At 30.8% G+C, this 19460-nt stretch overlaps 1 protein-coding gene and 2 pseudogenes across 2 annotated transcripts; all 3 read left to right on the forward strand.

Annotated features, from left to right (window-relative positions):
- The first annotated feature begins 121 nt into the window (after window positions 1-121).
- LOC8279690 (long-chain-alcohol oxidase FAO2) lies at window positions 122-19386 on the forward strand. Of its 2 annotated transcripts, XM_048377089.1 has the most exons (4): window positions 122-197; window positions 15919-16166; window positions 16304-16576; window positions 17474-19386. In XM_048377089.1, exons 1-4 carry the CDS (start codon window positions 122-124, stop codon window positions 19205-19207), a joined length of 2331 nt encoding a protein of 776 aa, XP_048233046.1. In that variant the 3' UTR covers window positions 19208-19386. The 2 variants fall into 2 exon arrangements, with proteins under 2 accessions (XP_048233046.1, XP_002529832.2); XM_002529786.4 differs by lacking the exon at window positions 122-197 and having other exon boundaries at window positions 15812-16166.
- Window positions 1318-4454, forward strand: LOC125370708 (annotated as a pseudogene).
- Window positions 4522-5316, forward strand: LOC112536466 (annotated as a pseudogene).
- Window positions 19387-19460: the final 74 nt, after the last annotated feature.

Below are 19460 nucleotides of genomic sequence, written 5' to 3' on the forward strand. Positions count from 1 at the left end.
ATGCCAGGTCACCGAAACGTTTCTACGAAAAAGGCCAAAAAACATTCTGGATTTGATTAAGAAAAATAACAGAGGTAGAGATTATAGAAAAGAAAGAAGAACAAAAACACAAGGAGAAAAGATGAGATTAGAATTAGATTATAAACAAACAGCAAGAATCTGGGCTGATTATGGTAGAGAGAGAGAGAGAGAGAGAGGGGAAAAGGAGAGAAACGGAAGGAAACGCAACACAGGAAAGAAAACAGAGGAAGAGAAAGGACGGAGAAAGAAGGGAGCTCAGAAAATAGGAGAGAGGTTTTCTTCTTCGTCTTAAATATTACAAAGGCAGTAGTATTATATGTGGATTTGCCCTCTTATCATTAGCAAATTACACAAATGACATGGTGTTTGAATTACCACAAACACCCTCCTCTCATGTAATTTTAACTTTTGTTAAAGCTATGCAATCATCATTGTCTAGATAAATCACCAAACTACCATTAATACCCTTAATCCTGATCTAAAAGTAAATCAAGTTTACACGACACAGCTAAAATAAAATTAAAAATATATATACTTGTTACTATAATAAAAGAATCATATCCTTATCGTTATTTCTGCTTTTTTTTTTTTTTCTTAAAAAAAGTTAATTTCTTACTAAATTTTCTCTCAACCCATCTTCACTGAGTGACTTTCAACTCTTCCATTCTACTTGGAAAGTGAAGAATCTCTAGAAACAAGGACGTTCAACTGATCCTACGTATTGGGTATGTTGCATAATCTACTCTTCTTTTCTCCAATCCCATGAACTTTCATGGGCTCTTCTTAATCCAATCAAAGCTGAATCGCCTTTGCACTTGTTGATTTTTCACGTTTGTTTTAAATTCATTGCATGTATTCTAACTGTTTGATAATTTGCCCAAGTCACTTAACCGCTAACAAGATACTTTGATTATTCATAAGCAAAACACTTGGTGCCCATTATTATTTTGTTCTACTTATTTTTTTTTTACGCAGCCCATCAATACGAAGGTCATTGATTATTCATCGCGATCCTTTTTTTATTTTGTTTCCCATAAATATTCAACGACTTCAAATTTATTGTTTTTGTTTTGGTTTCATTTGAGCTCAGCTATTTATATTATTAGTGTTCTATTGTTGAGTAAAATGTGGCATTTACAAGGGAAAAGCAAACGGTTCTTTGGTTGCTGAAGTTGTTTCATATGTTTTGTAAGCGATAAATGGTTAAACATGAAGTAATTTAGCCAAAAAAAAAAAAACACATAAAAGGAGCTTGATAAAGAAACAGGATCAAAAGCCAAAGCTCTTGCAGACCCTATGTCAAAGATAATTTCACAGCTCTGTTCTTCTTTAATTCAATTTGATGCTCATGGGTTACTCTCAGGATGCAATGTGCTTCTCGCAGTGGAATCAGATCAGACTGAGCTTCTTACACGGGCATGTTTTGGCCGACCCATGATTACATCCGACAAGGATAAGCAATGGTTTCAATTGGGTTTGAAGGAAGTTTTTTATCTGTGTTGTGCTTTAAAATGCATCAAGATTGTTAGTGAATATAATTGTTGTATAAGCGACTTAGAATTATGGCAGTTTATGAAGTCTCAAAAGCCAACTTTTCCCGACTTTTACAAGGCTTATTCTCATCTTCGGATGAAAAACTGGGTTGTCAGGCCAGGATCACAATATGGTGTAGACTTTTGTTGCATATCGTCATCATCCATCTCTAGTTCATTCTGAATATGCTGTGCTTGTTTTGTCAGAAGAAGATGCTAATGTGAATGGGGAGGCTGAGAGTGTGGTCTGATTCTCACTGCATGTTTCGGCTTTGTGGAAGTGTTGCAAAGACATTATTAGTTCTTAGCATCAATAAGAATTGTCATGGTACTACCTTGCCATCATGTCTAGAGAAATACTCTGTTGAAGAGCGCACATTTGCAAGATGGAGTCCAGAGCAAAGTCGTGAAGATCACCAATCACTTAAAATGCGAACCAAGTAAGTTGTAATTTAACTTCCTAGAAAATTATGCAAGCATTCATATTTAATTAAGTTATCTATTAAATATTTGGTTTTGTTATATCTTTTAGCTAATGTTGGGTTTTTTCTTTTGGTTGCAACATGAATCATTTGACACTTGTTTAGCACATAAAATGACACAATCAATTTTTTAAGCATCTGAGAAAGATTTTATTGTTTCCACTGTAATTGAAATGATTTATATCTGTCATGTATATTGCCCTCACATGTTGAGAAAAGAAAAGAAAAAGACTACTACGGAATTGTTAGGAAGTATATATAAAACTTGTAAAATGTGCGAAACCTCTCCGAGAAGCTATCTTTATATTAGTAGGCAATATTAGGAAATAAAATTTGCATATCACCAATTATTTCTTATGACAGTAAGTGCTCAAAATACAGTAAAAGAGCTTCCAAGTAGAACATTGTTCCTTTAGAGAGGATGGACTCACCTCTTAAATCCATACTTAATTCAAACCCTGTTATAGGCTCCCGCACGTAGCAATATAACTCGACTCCTACAAGTCACTATTTTAATTATCCCTTAAATTCGAGGGCATGAACAAGGCTCTATCACGTATCAATCTTGGACAGAGTCTCTTCTTATATCTGCCTCTTCCTTTGCATATACAGTTATAATGCCATTCTCTCATAGATCAAAGAGGATCAAATTCTGGTACTTCTCATTTGCCCTTTTGTATTGCTTATCAATTTCAATTCTGAAACATGCATGTCTGATGGGAAACATGCAACTGTAGGCAGATAACATTTTATTTATTAGCTTCAGCAGAATCTAAGTCTATTAGTAGCTAATTTGTTGGATACATAAGAAATTATAAAAAAAAATCATTTATTCAAGGAATGGCAATGAGATAAACAAGTAAGTGAACCCCCTTCTCCCCTTTTCATTCTGTTTCTGAGAAATGCAGCCACTGTTGTACAATAAATTTGACATAAAAATGATTTATGAATCTAGTTCGTCAAACTTTGGTTATGATTTTTCATCTTAGTCACAAAAACATCAGTGAAATAGAGTTTCCGTTCTTATCAATTAAAAGGAATTATGGGCATTAAAAAGGCTAAAGCAGTACAGTGTTATAATCGCTTGGAACATAATTAAAAAGTTTAAAAGACTTATTTGAGATTGTTGTTGGGATGCTTAGAATATTCTTTTATTTAATAAAATAATTTTAAAAAATTCTCTCTCTAGAAAATAGTTTTCAGAACTCAGAAAAATCAAAAGAAATGTTTAGTTTGTTGAGAAGAACTTTTTGCTAACCAACAACTACAAATAGGGGCTTAAGTAAAAGGGTATAAAGTTCAAAAAGCCCATACGGTTGGGCTTAAAGCCGAAAGGACCTATCACATATTTAAAGCTAATTAATTGGCAACTCCTACTTTAACCTCTTCCTTCCTGAAGAGTCCTTCTGCTTCTGCACCGCCACCAACTCCTCAGTACAAGGTGGCAGAGGAAAAACAAATAGACCCATAAAAAGCAATAAAATACAACTAGACTGGGATTAAATTTATTAATTAAATGGTTATCCAAATAATAAATTTGAAATTCTGACCTTTTAGTTCTTGATTCTATTTAAGCAAAGAATTTTTAAGTTTGTATAAATTTTAATTCTAGATTTTAAATATAGAATTTCCAATTCAAATTCATGCATCCAAACACATAATAGCACTATTTGTTGCAGAAACAACAAGTACACTTGATAAAGAACTGACAATTAAATTGATTTATGATAATTGCAGATATGGCAAATTTATTAAGCTTAAATTTCCATGAACACTTCAATTGTTTGTTGATATGGTCTATAATTATAAAAATATCTCTGATTTTAATTCCTTATATTTTTATGCATTTCACTTACTTTCTTAAGCCCCACCACCAAACACATTTGCCAATCTCAACCAGATGCACACAAATCTTCATCACCCTGTAAAAGCTTCACACCCACAAAGACAACAACGAGAATAATGATGATGACGTCCTTTTGAAGATATTACTTTGGATTTTAGAAGTTATTGCCAAAGAAGAGAAGTCGCTGGCGGCTTTGTCATTGGCATTGACCGGAGATCCTGCTCCGTCTGAGCAGAGGAATCTGATAATAGTGGAGTCGGTGTTGAGGCGTGTTGTTGATTATTGAAATGGTGCCGCTTAGGGGATTTGAGTTTATGAAAAGGGTATTGTTGCCCCCCTCTCTTTCTGCCGATCCATACATACGACATCTTCTTCTATTTATTTTGATAAAGTTTGTATCTTTAGGTGTGTGTGTGTGAGTGAGAGAGATAGTCAAAATATATGTTTGGGTATTTTGTGTTGTTTATGAGCTGAGAGGGACGAGTGCCTGTCTATAAGCATTTCAAGTGTGGTATTGAAAAACATGGTATTTTCATAAGCATTTATAGGGGATACAAGTCCTCTTGTTTACTATCTACGTCACTACAACACTATGTTTTGTAGCGGAAAGCCAGGAGATTGAAAATCCAATACCAGGTAATACACACGTAAATCAAATTTTGAGGTCAAATTATACTACGGCTCTTCATTGATGGCTGCTCCGATGACTGAAATCTCTTTGGAGAAGGCTACTTTAGATGGCTTTCACAAGTTGTTCCAATTCATTAAAGATGCTAATCTGAATTGGACAAGAATTCCAATGACAACTCCTGATGTGACCAGCATCGTCCCAGGAGATGGACCCTTTCAGTCGTTGCATAGTTGTGAGGACATTCTCAGGATTTGCAAAGAATGATAACATTGTCAAAGAGGCTAAAATTGAGCAGGTCTCCATGGGCCAACACAACTTCCATAGAAAGTAAATCTACCTACTCCATTGCTCAGTATGATGCTCCATTCCATTTTATTGGGCCTGTCAATGAAATATAGGCAGATGTCAATGCAAATGGTGTACATGGTTGTGAGTACAGTAATATAGCAACTTAGCGAAGTATTGTTGAATCACTAGTTTGAGTGTTGTATTAATGTACCAATGGAGCCATTAAAGACAAGAAAAAAAAAAAAGGAAAAAAAAATTCTCCATTTCAGTACAGCAAAGCCACAATGCAAACCAAGTTTAATGAGGGTTGCCCAAGAGCAAGTGGTGGCTATAACGTTTACTATAAGGACAAACTAGCAAGTAAAGTGGTGTGGTCTGTGCTAAGGCCTAGCTTGTTGATTGGTAGTTCCAATTAGGACTTTTTACAATGTAATGGATAGTTTATGTGTCTACGGAGCTATTTGTAAAAATTTGTATCTCCATTTTGTGATTAAGATATATTTTTGTTTTTTTAAATACACTTTAATAATATTTATTAAATATATTATATTAAAATAATATGAAATAAATACAATAAATTAAGTTCATGAAAATAGATTAACACAAGCAAATAAATAGAAATTAAAATATTTATCAACACTAGAATAAATTCTTAATAAATAAATATTAAATTATTAAAATATCCTTGATAGATTATTATTCAATTAAATTAAAACTTATGATATTGTATTAATTGAATTATATTTTGGTGACGTTTTGTTGATGTTAAGATAATATAATTTATGTTTGGTTGATTTTTAAATTTATAAAGAATTATCTTCAATATTTTGTCTTGAACTGTTCTTTTTTCTGGGTATCAATTTTTTTTCTTTTTTCTTTTTTTTTTCTCTCCTATTTCTATCATTTTAGCTTTTTTATGTAAAAGATAAAATAATCATTTTGAATTTTTCTTAAATTTATTAGATTTTGTTCTATGTGAAAATGAAAACTAATATTCTCTAGAAAGGTTAAAAAATTGTTAAGAAAATATATAGAGAGTATGAAGTTCTTCTTAACCTCCCTTAAATAATATCTCCAAAGAAAATTCTAATTACATGTCTCAAAATTATCAAAATACTTTTAAAAATTGAAAAAATCAGGACTTTTAAAAAATTGTCACTTTTCGCCGGGTCGTGTCGGGTGCGCCAAGTTACACGAGCTTGTTGCATAGATTCTGGTGACCTCATACGGGCCTATAATATTCTAGAAAGGCAACAAGCTTCTAAATTCTTTTTTCTATTATAAGGAGTATATTTAAAAGTTGAGACTCCAATAGATTCTTTAATTCATCATTTTTTTTTAAATAATTTAAGAGTTAAATTTTCTCTTTTAAATTTAATGAGGGAAAAGATAACTCTTTAATTATATTTTATAATTTATTTTCTTTATTTTTCTATCCATATTTAATTCTTTAATTATTATTATAATTTTGAGATTACTCAAAAGGTTTTGCAGTTATTGTAGAAATTCTATTTTTTCTACGATTAGTATCTTCTTCAAAAAGGTCAGAGATAGTAAAATCTCATAAATTACGATCCATTCATTCAATATTTTCTTTTTTAGAGGATAAATTTCCACATTTAAATTATGTGTCAGATGTATTAATACCTTACTCTATCCATCTAGAAAAACTGGTTCAAATCATTCGCTATTGGGTGAAAGATCCCTCTTCTTTGTGAAAGATCCCTCTTTTTTGTATTTATTACGACTCTTTTTTCATGAGTATTGGAATTGGAACTATTTTATTATTCTAAAGAAATCAATTTCTATTTTTACAAAAAGTAATCTAAGATTTTTCATGTTCGTATATAATTCTTATGTATATATATGAATATGAATCCCTCTTTTTTTTTCTTTGGAACCAATCCTTTCATTTACAATCAACATTTTCTTGAGTATTTCTTGAATGAATTTTTTTCTAAGAAAAAATATAACATTTTGCGGAAGTCTTTGCTAATGATTTTCAAGTCATTTTATGGTTATTCAAGGACCCTTTCATGCATTATGTTAGATATAAAGAAAATTTTGTTTTGGATGAAAAAATAGAAATATTACCTTGGCCTCATTTTTATGAACGGTTTTAACCGGAAAAGATCTATATAAATTCATTATGTAAGCATTCTCTCGACTTTTTAGGCTATCTTTCAATGTACAATTTAATCCTTCGTTAGTACATAGTCAAATAATAGAAAATTCATTTATAATAGACAAAGATAATACTAGGAAAAAACTCAATACAATAGTTCCAAATATTCCTTTAATTATATCATTAGCAAAAATGAAATTCTACAATGTAGCAGGACATCCCATTAGTTATTATTATAATTATATAATACTAGGCTAGATTTCTTAGGATATTTAGTTAGCTATTTTATTTGTATGAATCTAGTTGAATTCTTTTATTGATAGATGAATTCTACTTCAATATTTCTTCTTAACTGTATTTATTATTTGTTGTGTGGCCACCAATATTGATGATTGGAATGGAAATAGTTATGATTAAATCATTAGATACATCATTTATGTTTTACCCTAATATTGAAATTGGACTCTAATTATAACATTGGCTTAACTAATATGTGTTTAATTCAATAAACAAGGGTAATACAAAATAATTAGTGACCATCCCTTTCATATAATTTTATAAACTCATAGGCATTATTTACTTTTATTTTTACTGTTTGAGTTTATGTTACAAGTCTCATTTTCATCAAAACTTGAATTAGAGTGATCAAAATGTACATCTAATTATTATTTATTTAATAATTAATTAGTATAATAAATTTATTTTAATTGAATTTTTGAGAGATCAATTTCAGAATGTCATTTACTCATATATAGTCCATGTAGTTACGAAAACTAATTTAAATTCATTAAGGATATTTTATTTCTAATGGTACATTAGTAAAAAAATACTAACTAATTTAAATTAAAATAAAATTAGAAATACTCATACCACAAAAAAGAAAAATAAAGATATTATTACCAATTAAATATAAGATGACGAAGCAATTCAGCAAGAAAGATAAGAGATGCATAAATGCATTTCCATTTCAAAGCAATAATTGTTCCCCGTGGCGTTGAGAAGATGAGCAACTAAAATACTGATAGAGACCTAAATAAATAATGAAAGATAATAAATTTGGAATTCAGATTTTGGTTTAATTAATTATTTTTCATTGTAAATTCATGTGATTCATACTTTGGACCAACGACTAAACTACAATTGGTACATTTAAGGATCATTTCCTTTGGTCTCCAAAGAAAATCTTCATTATTTTACAGCTCAGCAGTTAGTTGGTCAAGCCATTAAAAGACATGCCGAATAATAAAAAATATAGCATGCCCCAGTGTATTAATAATATTTAGATGAATATTACTTAAAGACACCTAAACTTTTAATTATTTAATTATTTTAATATCTTAATTTTTAGTTTAATTTAATAAATATTTAAATTCACGCATTTAGAATTTCTTTAATATTTCTAATTTTTATTTTAACTAAATAGACACTCTGTTAAATAATAACATTAAAACACGTATGGATATTAAATAAAAAAGGGTACAGATATCACAAAAAAATATAAATTAAAGTATATGTTAAATTATGAATTGGCCAAATATCTAGCATCTACTTCCTTTGGACTATATGACAAAATATATAAAGCAAGAATTCTTTTAATTAATTAGCTACTAGTGGGTTTAAAATTTAGATCACATAATTCTTAAGATGATCTTAACATTGATTGAACTGTACCCAGTTAGTAAATAAATTAGATAATTAAATATTTTGAAATTTGTCATTGTATAGTTCGTAGATGAAAATGTAAAGAAGTTTTATTGCCTTTGAAAATAAAGTACGAAGCTGCAATTATAGTCTCCTAAAATAGCTTGATTGCTTTTGTGATCAGAAACACTATGTAACTATTAACATGGATAAGAGCTTTTTAAAAAAAAAAAATGAAATTTTAGTTCGCCTTGATTATTTTAAAATTTAATTCAGTTCGATTTAAAAATGAAAAATTGAATAATATTTTAGCTCGGTTTGATTTTTGTTCAAAAACTAACTGACTGAAATTTATATGAATACCTAAAATAAATTATTTATTTATTTAAAAAATCAATATATTTAACTATAAAAATATATTTATTTATATATATGAATATATTATTTATCATGGTTGATTTCGAATGAATATATATATATATTTATAGTTTAAATTAGAAGGAAAAAAATTAAAAAAATTAAATCAATTAATCTAACTGAACCAATCGAATTGTTTCAGTTCGATTTACTTCCACTTTATATTTCAGTTTAGTTTGGTTAATAAAATTAGAAAATTCAATTAGTTAATTCTGAACCAAACCAACCATTACTGATCTCTAGTACTAGTAGCAGTGGTAAAGCAATAGTTGGTTTAGTAATTTTTGGTTTTATTTCCTTTCATTATTAATAATTCTGCTTTAAAAAAATAAAATTAAAGAAATAAACAATTAATAGCTCAACATCTTCCTAATATTAAAAATTATCATTTTTCAATTTCAATTTATTTAATTAATTTAAAAATAGAATTCATATAATATGCACTCGTTCGACTGAAAATTTGGTCAAAATGATCCTAAAATTGAAAGTTTGGGATCTATTTACTGAAAAATTGAGCATTTGTTACAATTTCAAGGCTAAATTATCCCTTTGTAATTATATTATATAAAGTTGAGTTCCATGGGGCCGTCTGATTAGAAAGATGGAGAAAATGGAGGACGGAAGAAGACAAATTAAAGAAACCAAGAAAAAAGACAAATTATTATACTTTAATTACTTTTGACTTCTACAAAGACAACGAAAATGATATATTCATCTCAATTAAAAGAATCTGATAATTATAAATGATTACAGACAATTCTCTTTCTATTTCTTATTCTTTTCTTTTGATTATTTTTCTCTCATACATGTTCACAAAGAATTACAAAAATCTTTTTGATGTTTTATAATTATATACTTTTATTTTTAGTATTTTGATAGGTCTAAAGTATATATAGTTATTTAAAATATTTTAGTACTTTTATTATATATAATATAATAGATATGTGTTTTACCTCACTTTAATTTAATTGTTTATTTTTAAATAATATTAGTTAAAGAGAAAAAAATAGAGAAAAATACCAAAAAAAAAGCATAATAGGACATGTCTACTGACAATATTCAAAATCAAGATGTGTGGATTGAATATTTTAATGAGCTAGCCGAAAATCATTATTCATATGGGGCAATTTAGTCATTTTATATTATTATTAAAATTTATATTAAAAATTATTATGAGATAATAGTTGGTGGAGATAAAAATATTTAGAAGCTTATTTATTAGATAGATTTATTTTAGGTATATTTATTTTGGTGGATGACTCTTGTGTGTGTATATATATACAGATCTAAATCTAAAAAGAAGAGAAGAGGTTTCTCCTATCTGTTATCTGCTACATCTCCCATCTACATTGTTTCTGCAATTTTCTATAGTTCTTTATAAACACTTTAGTCTTTGTTCCTAGTTATTCTTTTAAGATCAAATAATTTTTTTGAATTAAACATGTAAGACTAGTTTTCTTTAAATATTTAATTTAGCCTATTTACTTATATAAAAATCTTATTATTTTTTTATATGATGAATCATATCTTTATTGATTTCAGTTATTATTGTTGATTGACCATCATATTAATTCAATAATAATAATGTTATGAAAATATTTAGTTTCAATATATTAAAACATCATCTTTACTTTAATCTATGTTGGTATGAAAAACTCTAATTGCATCATTAGACCTATGCTTAAGGTTAAAACAATAGGATTATTAAATAATTGACTATGCTAAATATTATTTTTTACCATGTAGTTTAATTAAAATCACCTCATTGCATATCTATTTGAGATTAATTTACTGTTTTACTACAAAAACAGTTCGCGCACTTACCAGTACTAACTTAGATATATCACACTTTTAATATTTCATATATGTAGTTCTAAAAATATTAAAATTAATAAAAAATCTGAAAATATAATTGTCATGTAGAAATTAAAAGTTTTGTAATAAGTAAATAATTATAAATTATTTTAAAAAATTGAAAAGTTTCATTATTTGAGAATTATAAATTTTGTAATATAATTTTAAAAATAATTGTTTTAAATTTTCTTACCTGTACTTTAATTATATTTGAAGATGAAAGTAGAATAGTATGAATAAAAAATAGTCATTAATAAATTGATTATAGTAATAAAACAGTTTATGTCCGTTCTTTAGATGGACATCGTTTTATACAAATAAAATATAACTAAATACATAAATGATCCCTGAACTTGTCTAATTCCCCCTGAACTCAACTTTGATTCAATTGGACCTCTCAACTTTTGTAATACCCGAAATTTTTATATATTTAATAATGAGTTTTTATTTAAGTTAATTTTAGCTTTATTTTTATTTGGTTTAATTTGAAAAGATTTAATGGAAATTTTAATATTAGTCAATTAAATGAATTTTTTTATACCCAATTAGTTTGAAATTTTAAGAATTAATTAAGTAAATTATTTGAAGGGTAGAATATATTTTTAGTTATTCTAATTTTTCCCAATGTATATGTATATGTATAAATAAAATTATATATTGGAAAAATTATGGTAGAAATTGTAAGGGATGTTTTTATAAAAGAATTTTGAGAAAATTGGTATTTTAATTGATTAGTGGTATTAAATTTTAAGTTGGAAATTTATTATTTAAATTAATTTTGTGTTAGGACTAAATTGGAAATTTATTTTGGAATAAGGATTGAAAGTATAATTTTATTTTATGGGGTTTTAATGAAAATTTGTGAGTTTGGTATTTTTGTAAATAAATATGTCGGTGAGGGGTATTTTTGTAATTGTGTATTTTCAATAATTCTAATTTGGCCCAAATTGAATAGTTAGGGGCTAAATTGAAAGGCTAAAAATAAGTTTAGGGGTTAAATTAGAATTCTGTAGGATAAAATTGTAAGTAATTAAGAAAGTTGAGGGAGCAAATTATAATAAGGAAAAGTTTAGGGGTCAAATATCGATATTGAAAGAAAGGAAAGAAGGATCGGGGAGAGAGAAAGGAAAAATTGGGGAGAGAGAGGGAGACGTTGGGAAGAGGAAGGAAGAAGCTGCGGCGTCGGAGGCCGAAGGCCGGGCGCGGCAGCGTCGGCAAGGCGGAAGGAAGGCGGCAGAGAGTCATTTTTGCTTCCACCGATCTTGGTGGCGATCGGCTTCCCTCGAAGAGAGCTTCATTTTGGCGGTGGCGGCGTCGGTTTTGGTGGCCGGAGGAGGGAGTTCCGGCGAAATGGAGGTAGCCGCATTTTCTGACTTTTCCGGCGAGCTCCGGCGGAGGATGGACAGTCGGAGGACATATCCTGACTCTCCTCAGCTCAAACTTCGAAATGGCACCGATTTTATGGCGATCAGACTTCATTTGCAAATCGACGGTCGAGATCGTCCGCAAATCTCTCAGGATGATCAGGTGTCATATCAGAAAATCGGAAGTGGGGATCGTCATCAGCGCGTCGTTGTGAGTCTGATAGTGTGTTCAGATCGTCAATCGGACTCCCGCGGCCGGAGGCGAGTCGACCGAGCATCTCGGTAATTTTCTCTGGCCCGTTGATCTTGGAAATCCTTTGATTTAGAATTGTGCTTACTGTTTTGTGTTGTGTATTTAATATTTGTGAGTCAAAAATAATTGTCGGTCAGTTTGCCTGCCTCGTATTTTGTGTTGTGTGGCGGAGTCGGGGAATAGTGAAGTTTGGGGACCCGACTCCCGTTGTTTGGTTTGTTGAATATTTAAAGTGTTTTTCTGGCAGGTCCTGGACCTGTTTTTACGAGGGGTAATGTCCGTGTTGTAGGGGAGGTTCTGCCGGATTTTTGGTAGAATTCTCCCAAGTCGAGATTCTTAGACAGTCAGTCCTAGGAATCTAGACCTAGGATTAATGATCGATTGTTTCAGCGTTTTGATAAATTGTTTTCCGTGACTAGATAGTCCGTTTGTTCGGCTCGCTCCAACCGAGGCACCGGAGCAGAGTTAGGAGGTCGCCAAATCTGTGAGTTAAAGTCATATATCGCTTATGCACGTGTCATGTATAAAATTTGATTTGTTACTGTGATTATTCATTTGCAATTTCAATCTTTCATTTAATTATTATTATTCTTTGCATGATGCTTTTAATTACCATTTAAATATGTTTTTCCTTTATCACCAATTTTAATAATGCATGATGACTCAGGATGGGACGGCAGTAAAACATAGGAGTTGGATGATTGTTCCAATATAAATCTGAGAGAGATGAGATAGAGAAAGGATAAATAGGTAAAGTTTTAAGAAAGAAAGATTAGGATCTGCCCTGGTCGAGCATTGCTCTCTGGGCTTAGTAGAGTGTGGTTGCCAGAGTAAAGGTCCCTGATCGAGCTTTGCTCTCTGGGCGCTAGTCTTATTGGATAAGAGAGCCGAAAGGCTAATGCTGAGAGTTAAGTGACTGGACTGGAGGTAAGGTCCCTGATCGAGCGTGCTCTCTGGACGCCAGTCCTGTTGGAATAAGAGATTTGAGATGTTAGAATTGAAGTTAGTTGAGACATAAGTGTTGAAATAAATCGAGATGTTAGAGTTGGGATTAGGGTTCTACTGAAGTACTCCGTCCCGTTGCATGTGGAATTATTTTTAGGTAAGCATGGCATGACACGTATGGTTAGCATGATTTATTAATTATTTCAAAAATTAAATAATGTGTTATTGAGATGTTTGAACTGTTTTAGATATATGATTTTAGCTCACTCTCGAGACTGACAGTCTCCATTTACTGTTTTTCAGATTCGTGACTGTTAGTCTTCCCGCAACTCTTATTCAGTAACCCGACTTCTTCATCATCGGGTGGTGTTTGATTTGGTATGTCAAATTATAAAAATCTTAGATTCTCCGCAGTAGTAATAGTAGGGATATCAGTGGTAATTTTCTGTAGTTTCGGGTCTCGCCTAATTCTTCGGGCAGACCGATTTAATTGTGTAAAATTTAATGTTACTGTAAATTGTGGTATTAATAATAGTAAAATTTGAGTTGAGGTTGGTTTGAGTTAGTGAGTGTCAGGCTTACTACGGGATTCGGTGGCCTTATGCCTACCCATTCCCTAGTGCCGGTCACGGGCCCATAAGTGGGGTCGTGACAACTTTATTGTTTATTATTTTTAAATCCTTCGATTACAGCCATTAAGGTTGTCTTTCACACCATATAAAAAATGCATAGGTTCAAATAAAATAATAACAATACATTTAAAATATAAAATAAATAAAATAAAATAGAAAAAGTAAGACGTTGAATTTTAGTTCTCAGACAAAATATGTCATTTTCTTGATATCTATTAAATATCTCATTGCTATGATTACTGGTGTGGGCATAATCTGTGAGAATAAAAAGAAGAACTTGATGACAAAAAAGTTGAAGGATTATAATGATTTATTTTAGTCTTTTGAAAATATATTTTTTATTTTATTTAATAAATTAATATAATAATTTTAATGTATAATAAATAATATATTAGAATTAATGGAACACCCTTTTCATAAGAGGTTAATCCAAAACGCTTAACTTTTGTTTGTGAATGATTTAAATATAACAATTCGTGAAGTTCATATGCGCAATTGAATCAAAGTTAAGTTTAGGGAGCCAATTACGAAAATAAAACAGTTCAATAGTTTGATTATGCATTTTGCTTATTATAAGTAATGTCGTTAGTAAAAATATTATTTTTTATTACAATCGTTAATGGAAGGGTCAAAAATAACAACCCATAAAGTTAAGAAGTCCAATTAAATCAAGATCGAGTTCGGAGGGCCAATTACAAAAATAAAATAAATTTAAAAATCTATTTATATATTTATCCATAAAGTATTTGTGTGAATTAGACATTAATATGGATGTAGTGGTTTATTAATCATAAGTTATTTAGATATATATATATATAAATATTTATATTAAAATATGAAATTATAGTTTTTTTGAAATCGGATAAAAAATATATTAAAATTAAATTTAAAATTATATTAAAAATCTTAGTATAATTCTTATGAAAAGAGTAAGAAAAAGGTTTCAAAGTAATTAAATAAATAAAAAATTATAGACTTTTTTTATAAAAATCAGATTAAATTTATAATTCCAAGAGGTGGATTAAAAATTTTAAAATAATTTTTATGATGATAGGGTGAAAAAAAAATTTAAAATAATTAAATGATTAAATATAAAACTATAACACTTTTAATACTAATTAATAATATCTTTCTAGAATAGTTAATGCAGTTTTTTAATGTTCATACAATTATTATATTTTAATAGTTTTTTATATAAATTTTTAAATCTATTATAGTTTAAATAAATAATTTAAAAATTATAGAAAAATTCTTGTGAAGAGAAAGCAAGGTGCAAACTTGCTTTTAGATATAGAGATAGATGTAATTTATAACTGAAAGAGAATTAACTAATTTTTTTACTATTATAGGTTTTTGGGTTCATGTTATTTTACTATTTACTTTTGGTTATAACTTTTACTATATAATATTATAGATAATAATATTTCATACAAACATTTAGTATAATGAATGTTTGCAATATTTTTACATTATTTTATCATTAAATTTTAATTCTTTTATTCTTAATTAATCCTTAATATTAATAAATTAAAGTAAAAGAGTATTGCATGAATAAAATTGGTGGCATTGTACAGATAATTTATTCAATCTATAATATAATTTGATTAAAAAACTTAATTTTGGAGTGATATAGACCTGGCAAACAAATTAGGGGGCAAATTGCTAGTTGATCCATTTATTTAGCAAGACACGTATTTCCCTGTACTTCAGTCGGCTGTTGTTAGCTTAGTTCAAACATAGTAAAAAGCAAAAGCCATAAGAAACCATTAATGAGTTTAAAATAAAAAAGCTTAGACAATAGGACAAACAAAAGCTACAAAACCCCCCCCTTTGTAGACAAAGACCCTGTTCATTTTGAGGGAGAAACCAAACAACACCTAGAGAGAGAGAGAGAGAGAGAGAGTATGGAGCCAAAAGAGAGCTGCCATCCATTGTTGAGAGGAGGGATAAAGAAAGTTAACACTTACAATCATGGTTTCTCTTCAGCTCAGATCCAAACACTATCTGCTTTTTGTGAAACTCTTATCCCTCCACTTCCAGTTAACAACTTCAGTAATGAACTCCCCTTTGACAAGCAAAAAGCTCTTCTTTCCTTCTATAAAGCTTCTGGGTCTGAACAGCCTATTCCTGATGAGGTCTGTCATCAATCTTATATTTTAATCATACTTTAATTCTAATTTAAAGCCTTTCTTGGGTCTTAGATTTTTTTAGTTTTGGGCTTTGTTTATCATTGTTTATGTTCTTTTTTTTTTTTTTCACAATTGGGGTGCAGGTTGCAGAGTTAATGGTTAACAGAGGTCTAAAGGAAGTTGTTTTGGTTGTGGATTTTCTTTTGAAGGTTCTATCTTTCAGATTGGGTACATTGTTGCTTTGTGGGTTTATGTGTTTGGAATGGAATTGGCCTTTCATTCACAAGTTCTCTGAAATTTCTTTATCAAAGAGAGAGGATATTGTCAAGAGATGGGCAAAGCAGAAGTACTTCTTTCCTTTAAGAGTGTTGTTCATGGCTGTCAAAATCTTCTGCTCCTACACCTTCTTCTCCAGGGTAATGACCGTTATTTTCTCTAATTCCCAACCTGATATTCACTTTTGCTTTTGATGATGAATGTCTTTGGATATTGATGTTTTACCTTTTGAGTTTCAAATACGGGCAATTCATATAATGATTCATTATTAATACTAATAGCTGTGTAAACTCTAATTAAATTATCTTTTATTGATCATACAATTAATGCAGTCATTTCTTTTTTATAAAAATTTAATTAGTCATTAAGATATTGTTCATTAATTGACTGGCTAGACTAATTTTCTTTTCTACCATTATTGCAAATGGCTATATTTCTCATACTTTCTGAGGTTGTCAGTATGAAGAGTTTAAATAAGGCATGGCAATAATTGCTAGCACTTGCAACTTTCACCGAACGTGTATTGTACTTGGCTCCTTCTCATAAATAGTTGCCTATTCCTGGTCTTCCATCCATTTCATTATTAGACAATTCTTTCAGAAACAGAAATAAGAACTTCCAATGAACCTTTTCCTTTCTCCGATATCTCTCTCTAAATAATGGAGAGGAGTTAAGAGATTTATTTACTTTTGTCCCTTATGCTTCTTTAAATTTAGAAGCCATTTTTCAGTATGAAGACACTATTTAAGTGATTTGAAATATATAAAGACATCATGCTTTAAAGTGAAACTTATAGTATCTGAACTTCATATATAAACTATTATTGCATTTGAACAGCAACTTATTGTCCACAAAAATGAAAATGACAAAACAAGCAGAGATGGGTCTTTCTTATTGAATCAATTACTATGCCCGCATTTTCCATTTATCTTTTTCCAAAATTAAGGAGCATTTTATGTGTTTAAGGATATGTGAACGATAGTTAGTATAACTTCACTGGTATATCTTTTTCATTTCAATTTCTCCATTTTTCACAGACTGATGACAATTCAGAAAACCCAGCATGGGAAGCAATTGGATACCATAAAGACACAAGAGAAAAGTTGACAAAATCCAGAAAAGAGAGACCTCTAGAGAAGGGGATCGTAGAACTTGCAAATGAAGATGACTTGACTCTTGTCAAATCTCTCATGCAAAAAGGCATCCAAGTCACTGAAGATCCAGATCATAACACCTACAAGATCAAATGTGACGTTGTAATTATTGGTTCTGGTTGTGGTGGAGGAGTTGCAGCTGCAGTGCTTGCAAGTTCAGGCCAGAAAGTACTCGTCTTAGAGAAAGGGAACTACTTTGTGCCAGAAGATTATTCTTCAGTGGAAGGTCCTTCGATGGCTGAACTATACGAGTCTGGTGGATTTCTACCTACTCTCAATGGGAAAATTATGATTTTAGCTGGATCAACAGTGGGTGGAGGCTCAGCTATTAACTGGTCTGCCTGCATAAAGACACCAGATACTGTTCTTAAGGAATGGTGTGTGGATTATAGAATTCCACTTTTTGGGAGCCCTGACTACCATTATGCAATGGATGTTGTTCAAAAGAGAATTGGTGTTACAGATAATTGTTCCAATGAAGGATTTCAGAATCAAGTTCTTCGAAGAGGGTGTGAAAATCTTGGTTTGAAAGTTGATTCAGTTCCTAGGAATTCCTCTGCTGATCACTATTGCGGTTCATGCTGCTATGGCTGTAGAACAGGAGATAAGAAGGGAACTGACTCTACCTGGCTGGTCGATGCTGTAGGCAGCGGTGCCGTGATCCTAACAGGAACAAGAGCTGAGAAATTCATATTGGAGGAAGATCACAGTGGAAGGAGCAGGAAAAGATGCATAGGAGTGATTGCCAAAACTTCAAATACAAATGTTACTAAGAAGCTGCAAATTGAGGCTAGAGCAACAATTTCTGCATGTGGTTCCCTCTTGACTCCTCCTCTAATGATCTCTAGTGGGTTGGCGAATCCAAATATTGGCAGGAACCTTCATCTCCACCCAGTTATAATGGCTTGGGGATACTTTCCGGAGCACATATCAGATCTCAGTGGAAAAATATACGAGGGGGGAATCATCACATCTGTCCACAAAGTGGTCTCAGAGGAGTCCAAGGTCTGTGCCATTCTAGAAGCTCCAGCACTCGGGCCAGCTTCATATGCAGCATTGTCTCCATGGGTTTCAGGACAGGACTTTAAGGATAAGATGGTAAAGTATGCTAGAACTGCGAACCTATTTGCATTGATTAGAGATCAAGGTTCAGGAGAAGTGAAATTAGAGAAAAAAATTAAGCACAGAATGAGTCGGTCAGATAACGAAAATCTTAGAATTGGCTTGAGGCAAGCTTTGAGAATTTTAGTTGGTGCTGGAGCTGTGGAGGTGGGAACTTACCGGAGCGATGGCCAAAGAATCGAATGTAAAGGTGTTAAGGAGACAGATTTAGAGGAGTTCTTGGACACAGTGACAGCATCAGGGGGGTTAACATCAAAGGAGGAGTACTGGAACATGCTGTTTTCTGCACATCAGATGAGTAGTTGTAGGATGGGAGCTACAGAGGAAGAAGGAGCAGTTGATGAAAATGGTGAAAGCTGGGAGGCAAAGAACTTATTTGTTTGTGATGGGAGTATTCTACCAAGTGCTGTTGGGATCAATCCCATGATTACAATCCAATCAACAGCATACTGCATTTCCAAAAGGATAGCTGAATCCATGAAGAAATACTATTAGATAGCTAATTTGTCGGATATAAAAGAATTATTCTTGATCATTAACTCAAGGATTGTAGTGGAGATAAACAAGTGAGTAAATAAATCCCCTACTTCCCTTTTCATTCTGTTTCTAATAAATACAGCCATCGTTGTACAATAAATCTGAGATGGAATAATATCTGGCTACAGTTCATCAAACTTTTGTCATGCTTTTTTAACTGTAATCACCAAATGTCAGTCAAAGTTTCTTCATTTCATCCCGATGAGAAATT

Source organism: Ricinus communis, chromosome 7 (assembly GCF_019578655.1).
Source record: "Ricinus communis isolate WT05 ecotype wild-type chromosome 7, ASM1957865v1, whole genome shotgun sequence".
Taxonomy (NCBI): Eukaryota; Viridiplantae; Streptophyta; class Magnoliopsida; order Malpighiales; family Euphorbiaceae; genus Ricinus; species Ricinus communis.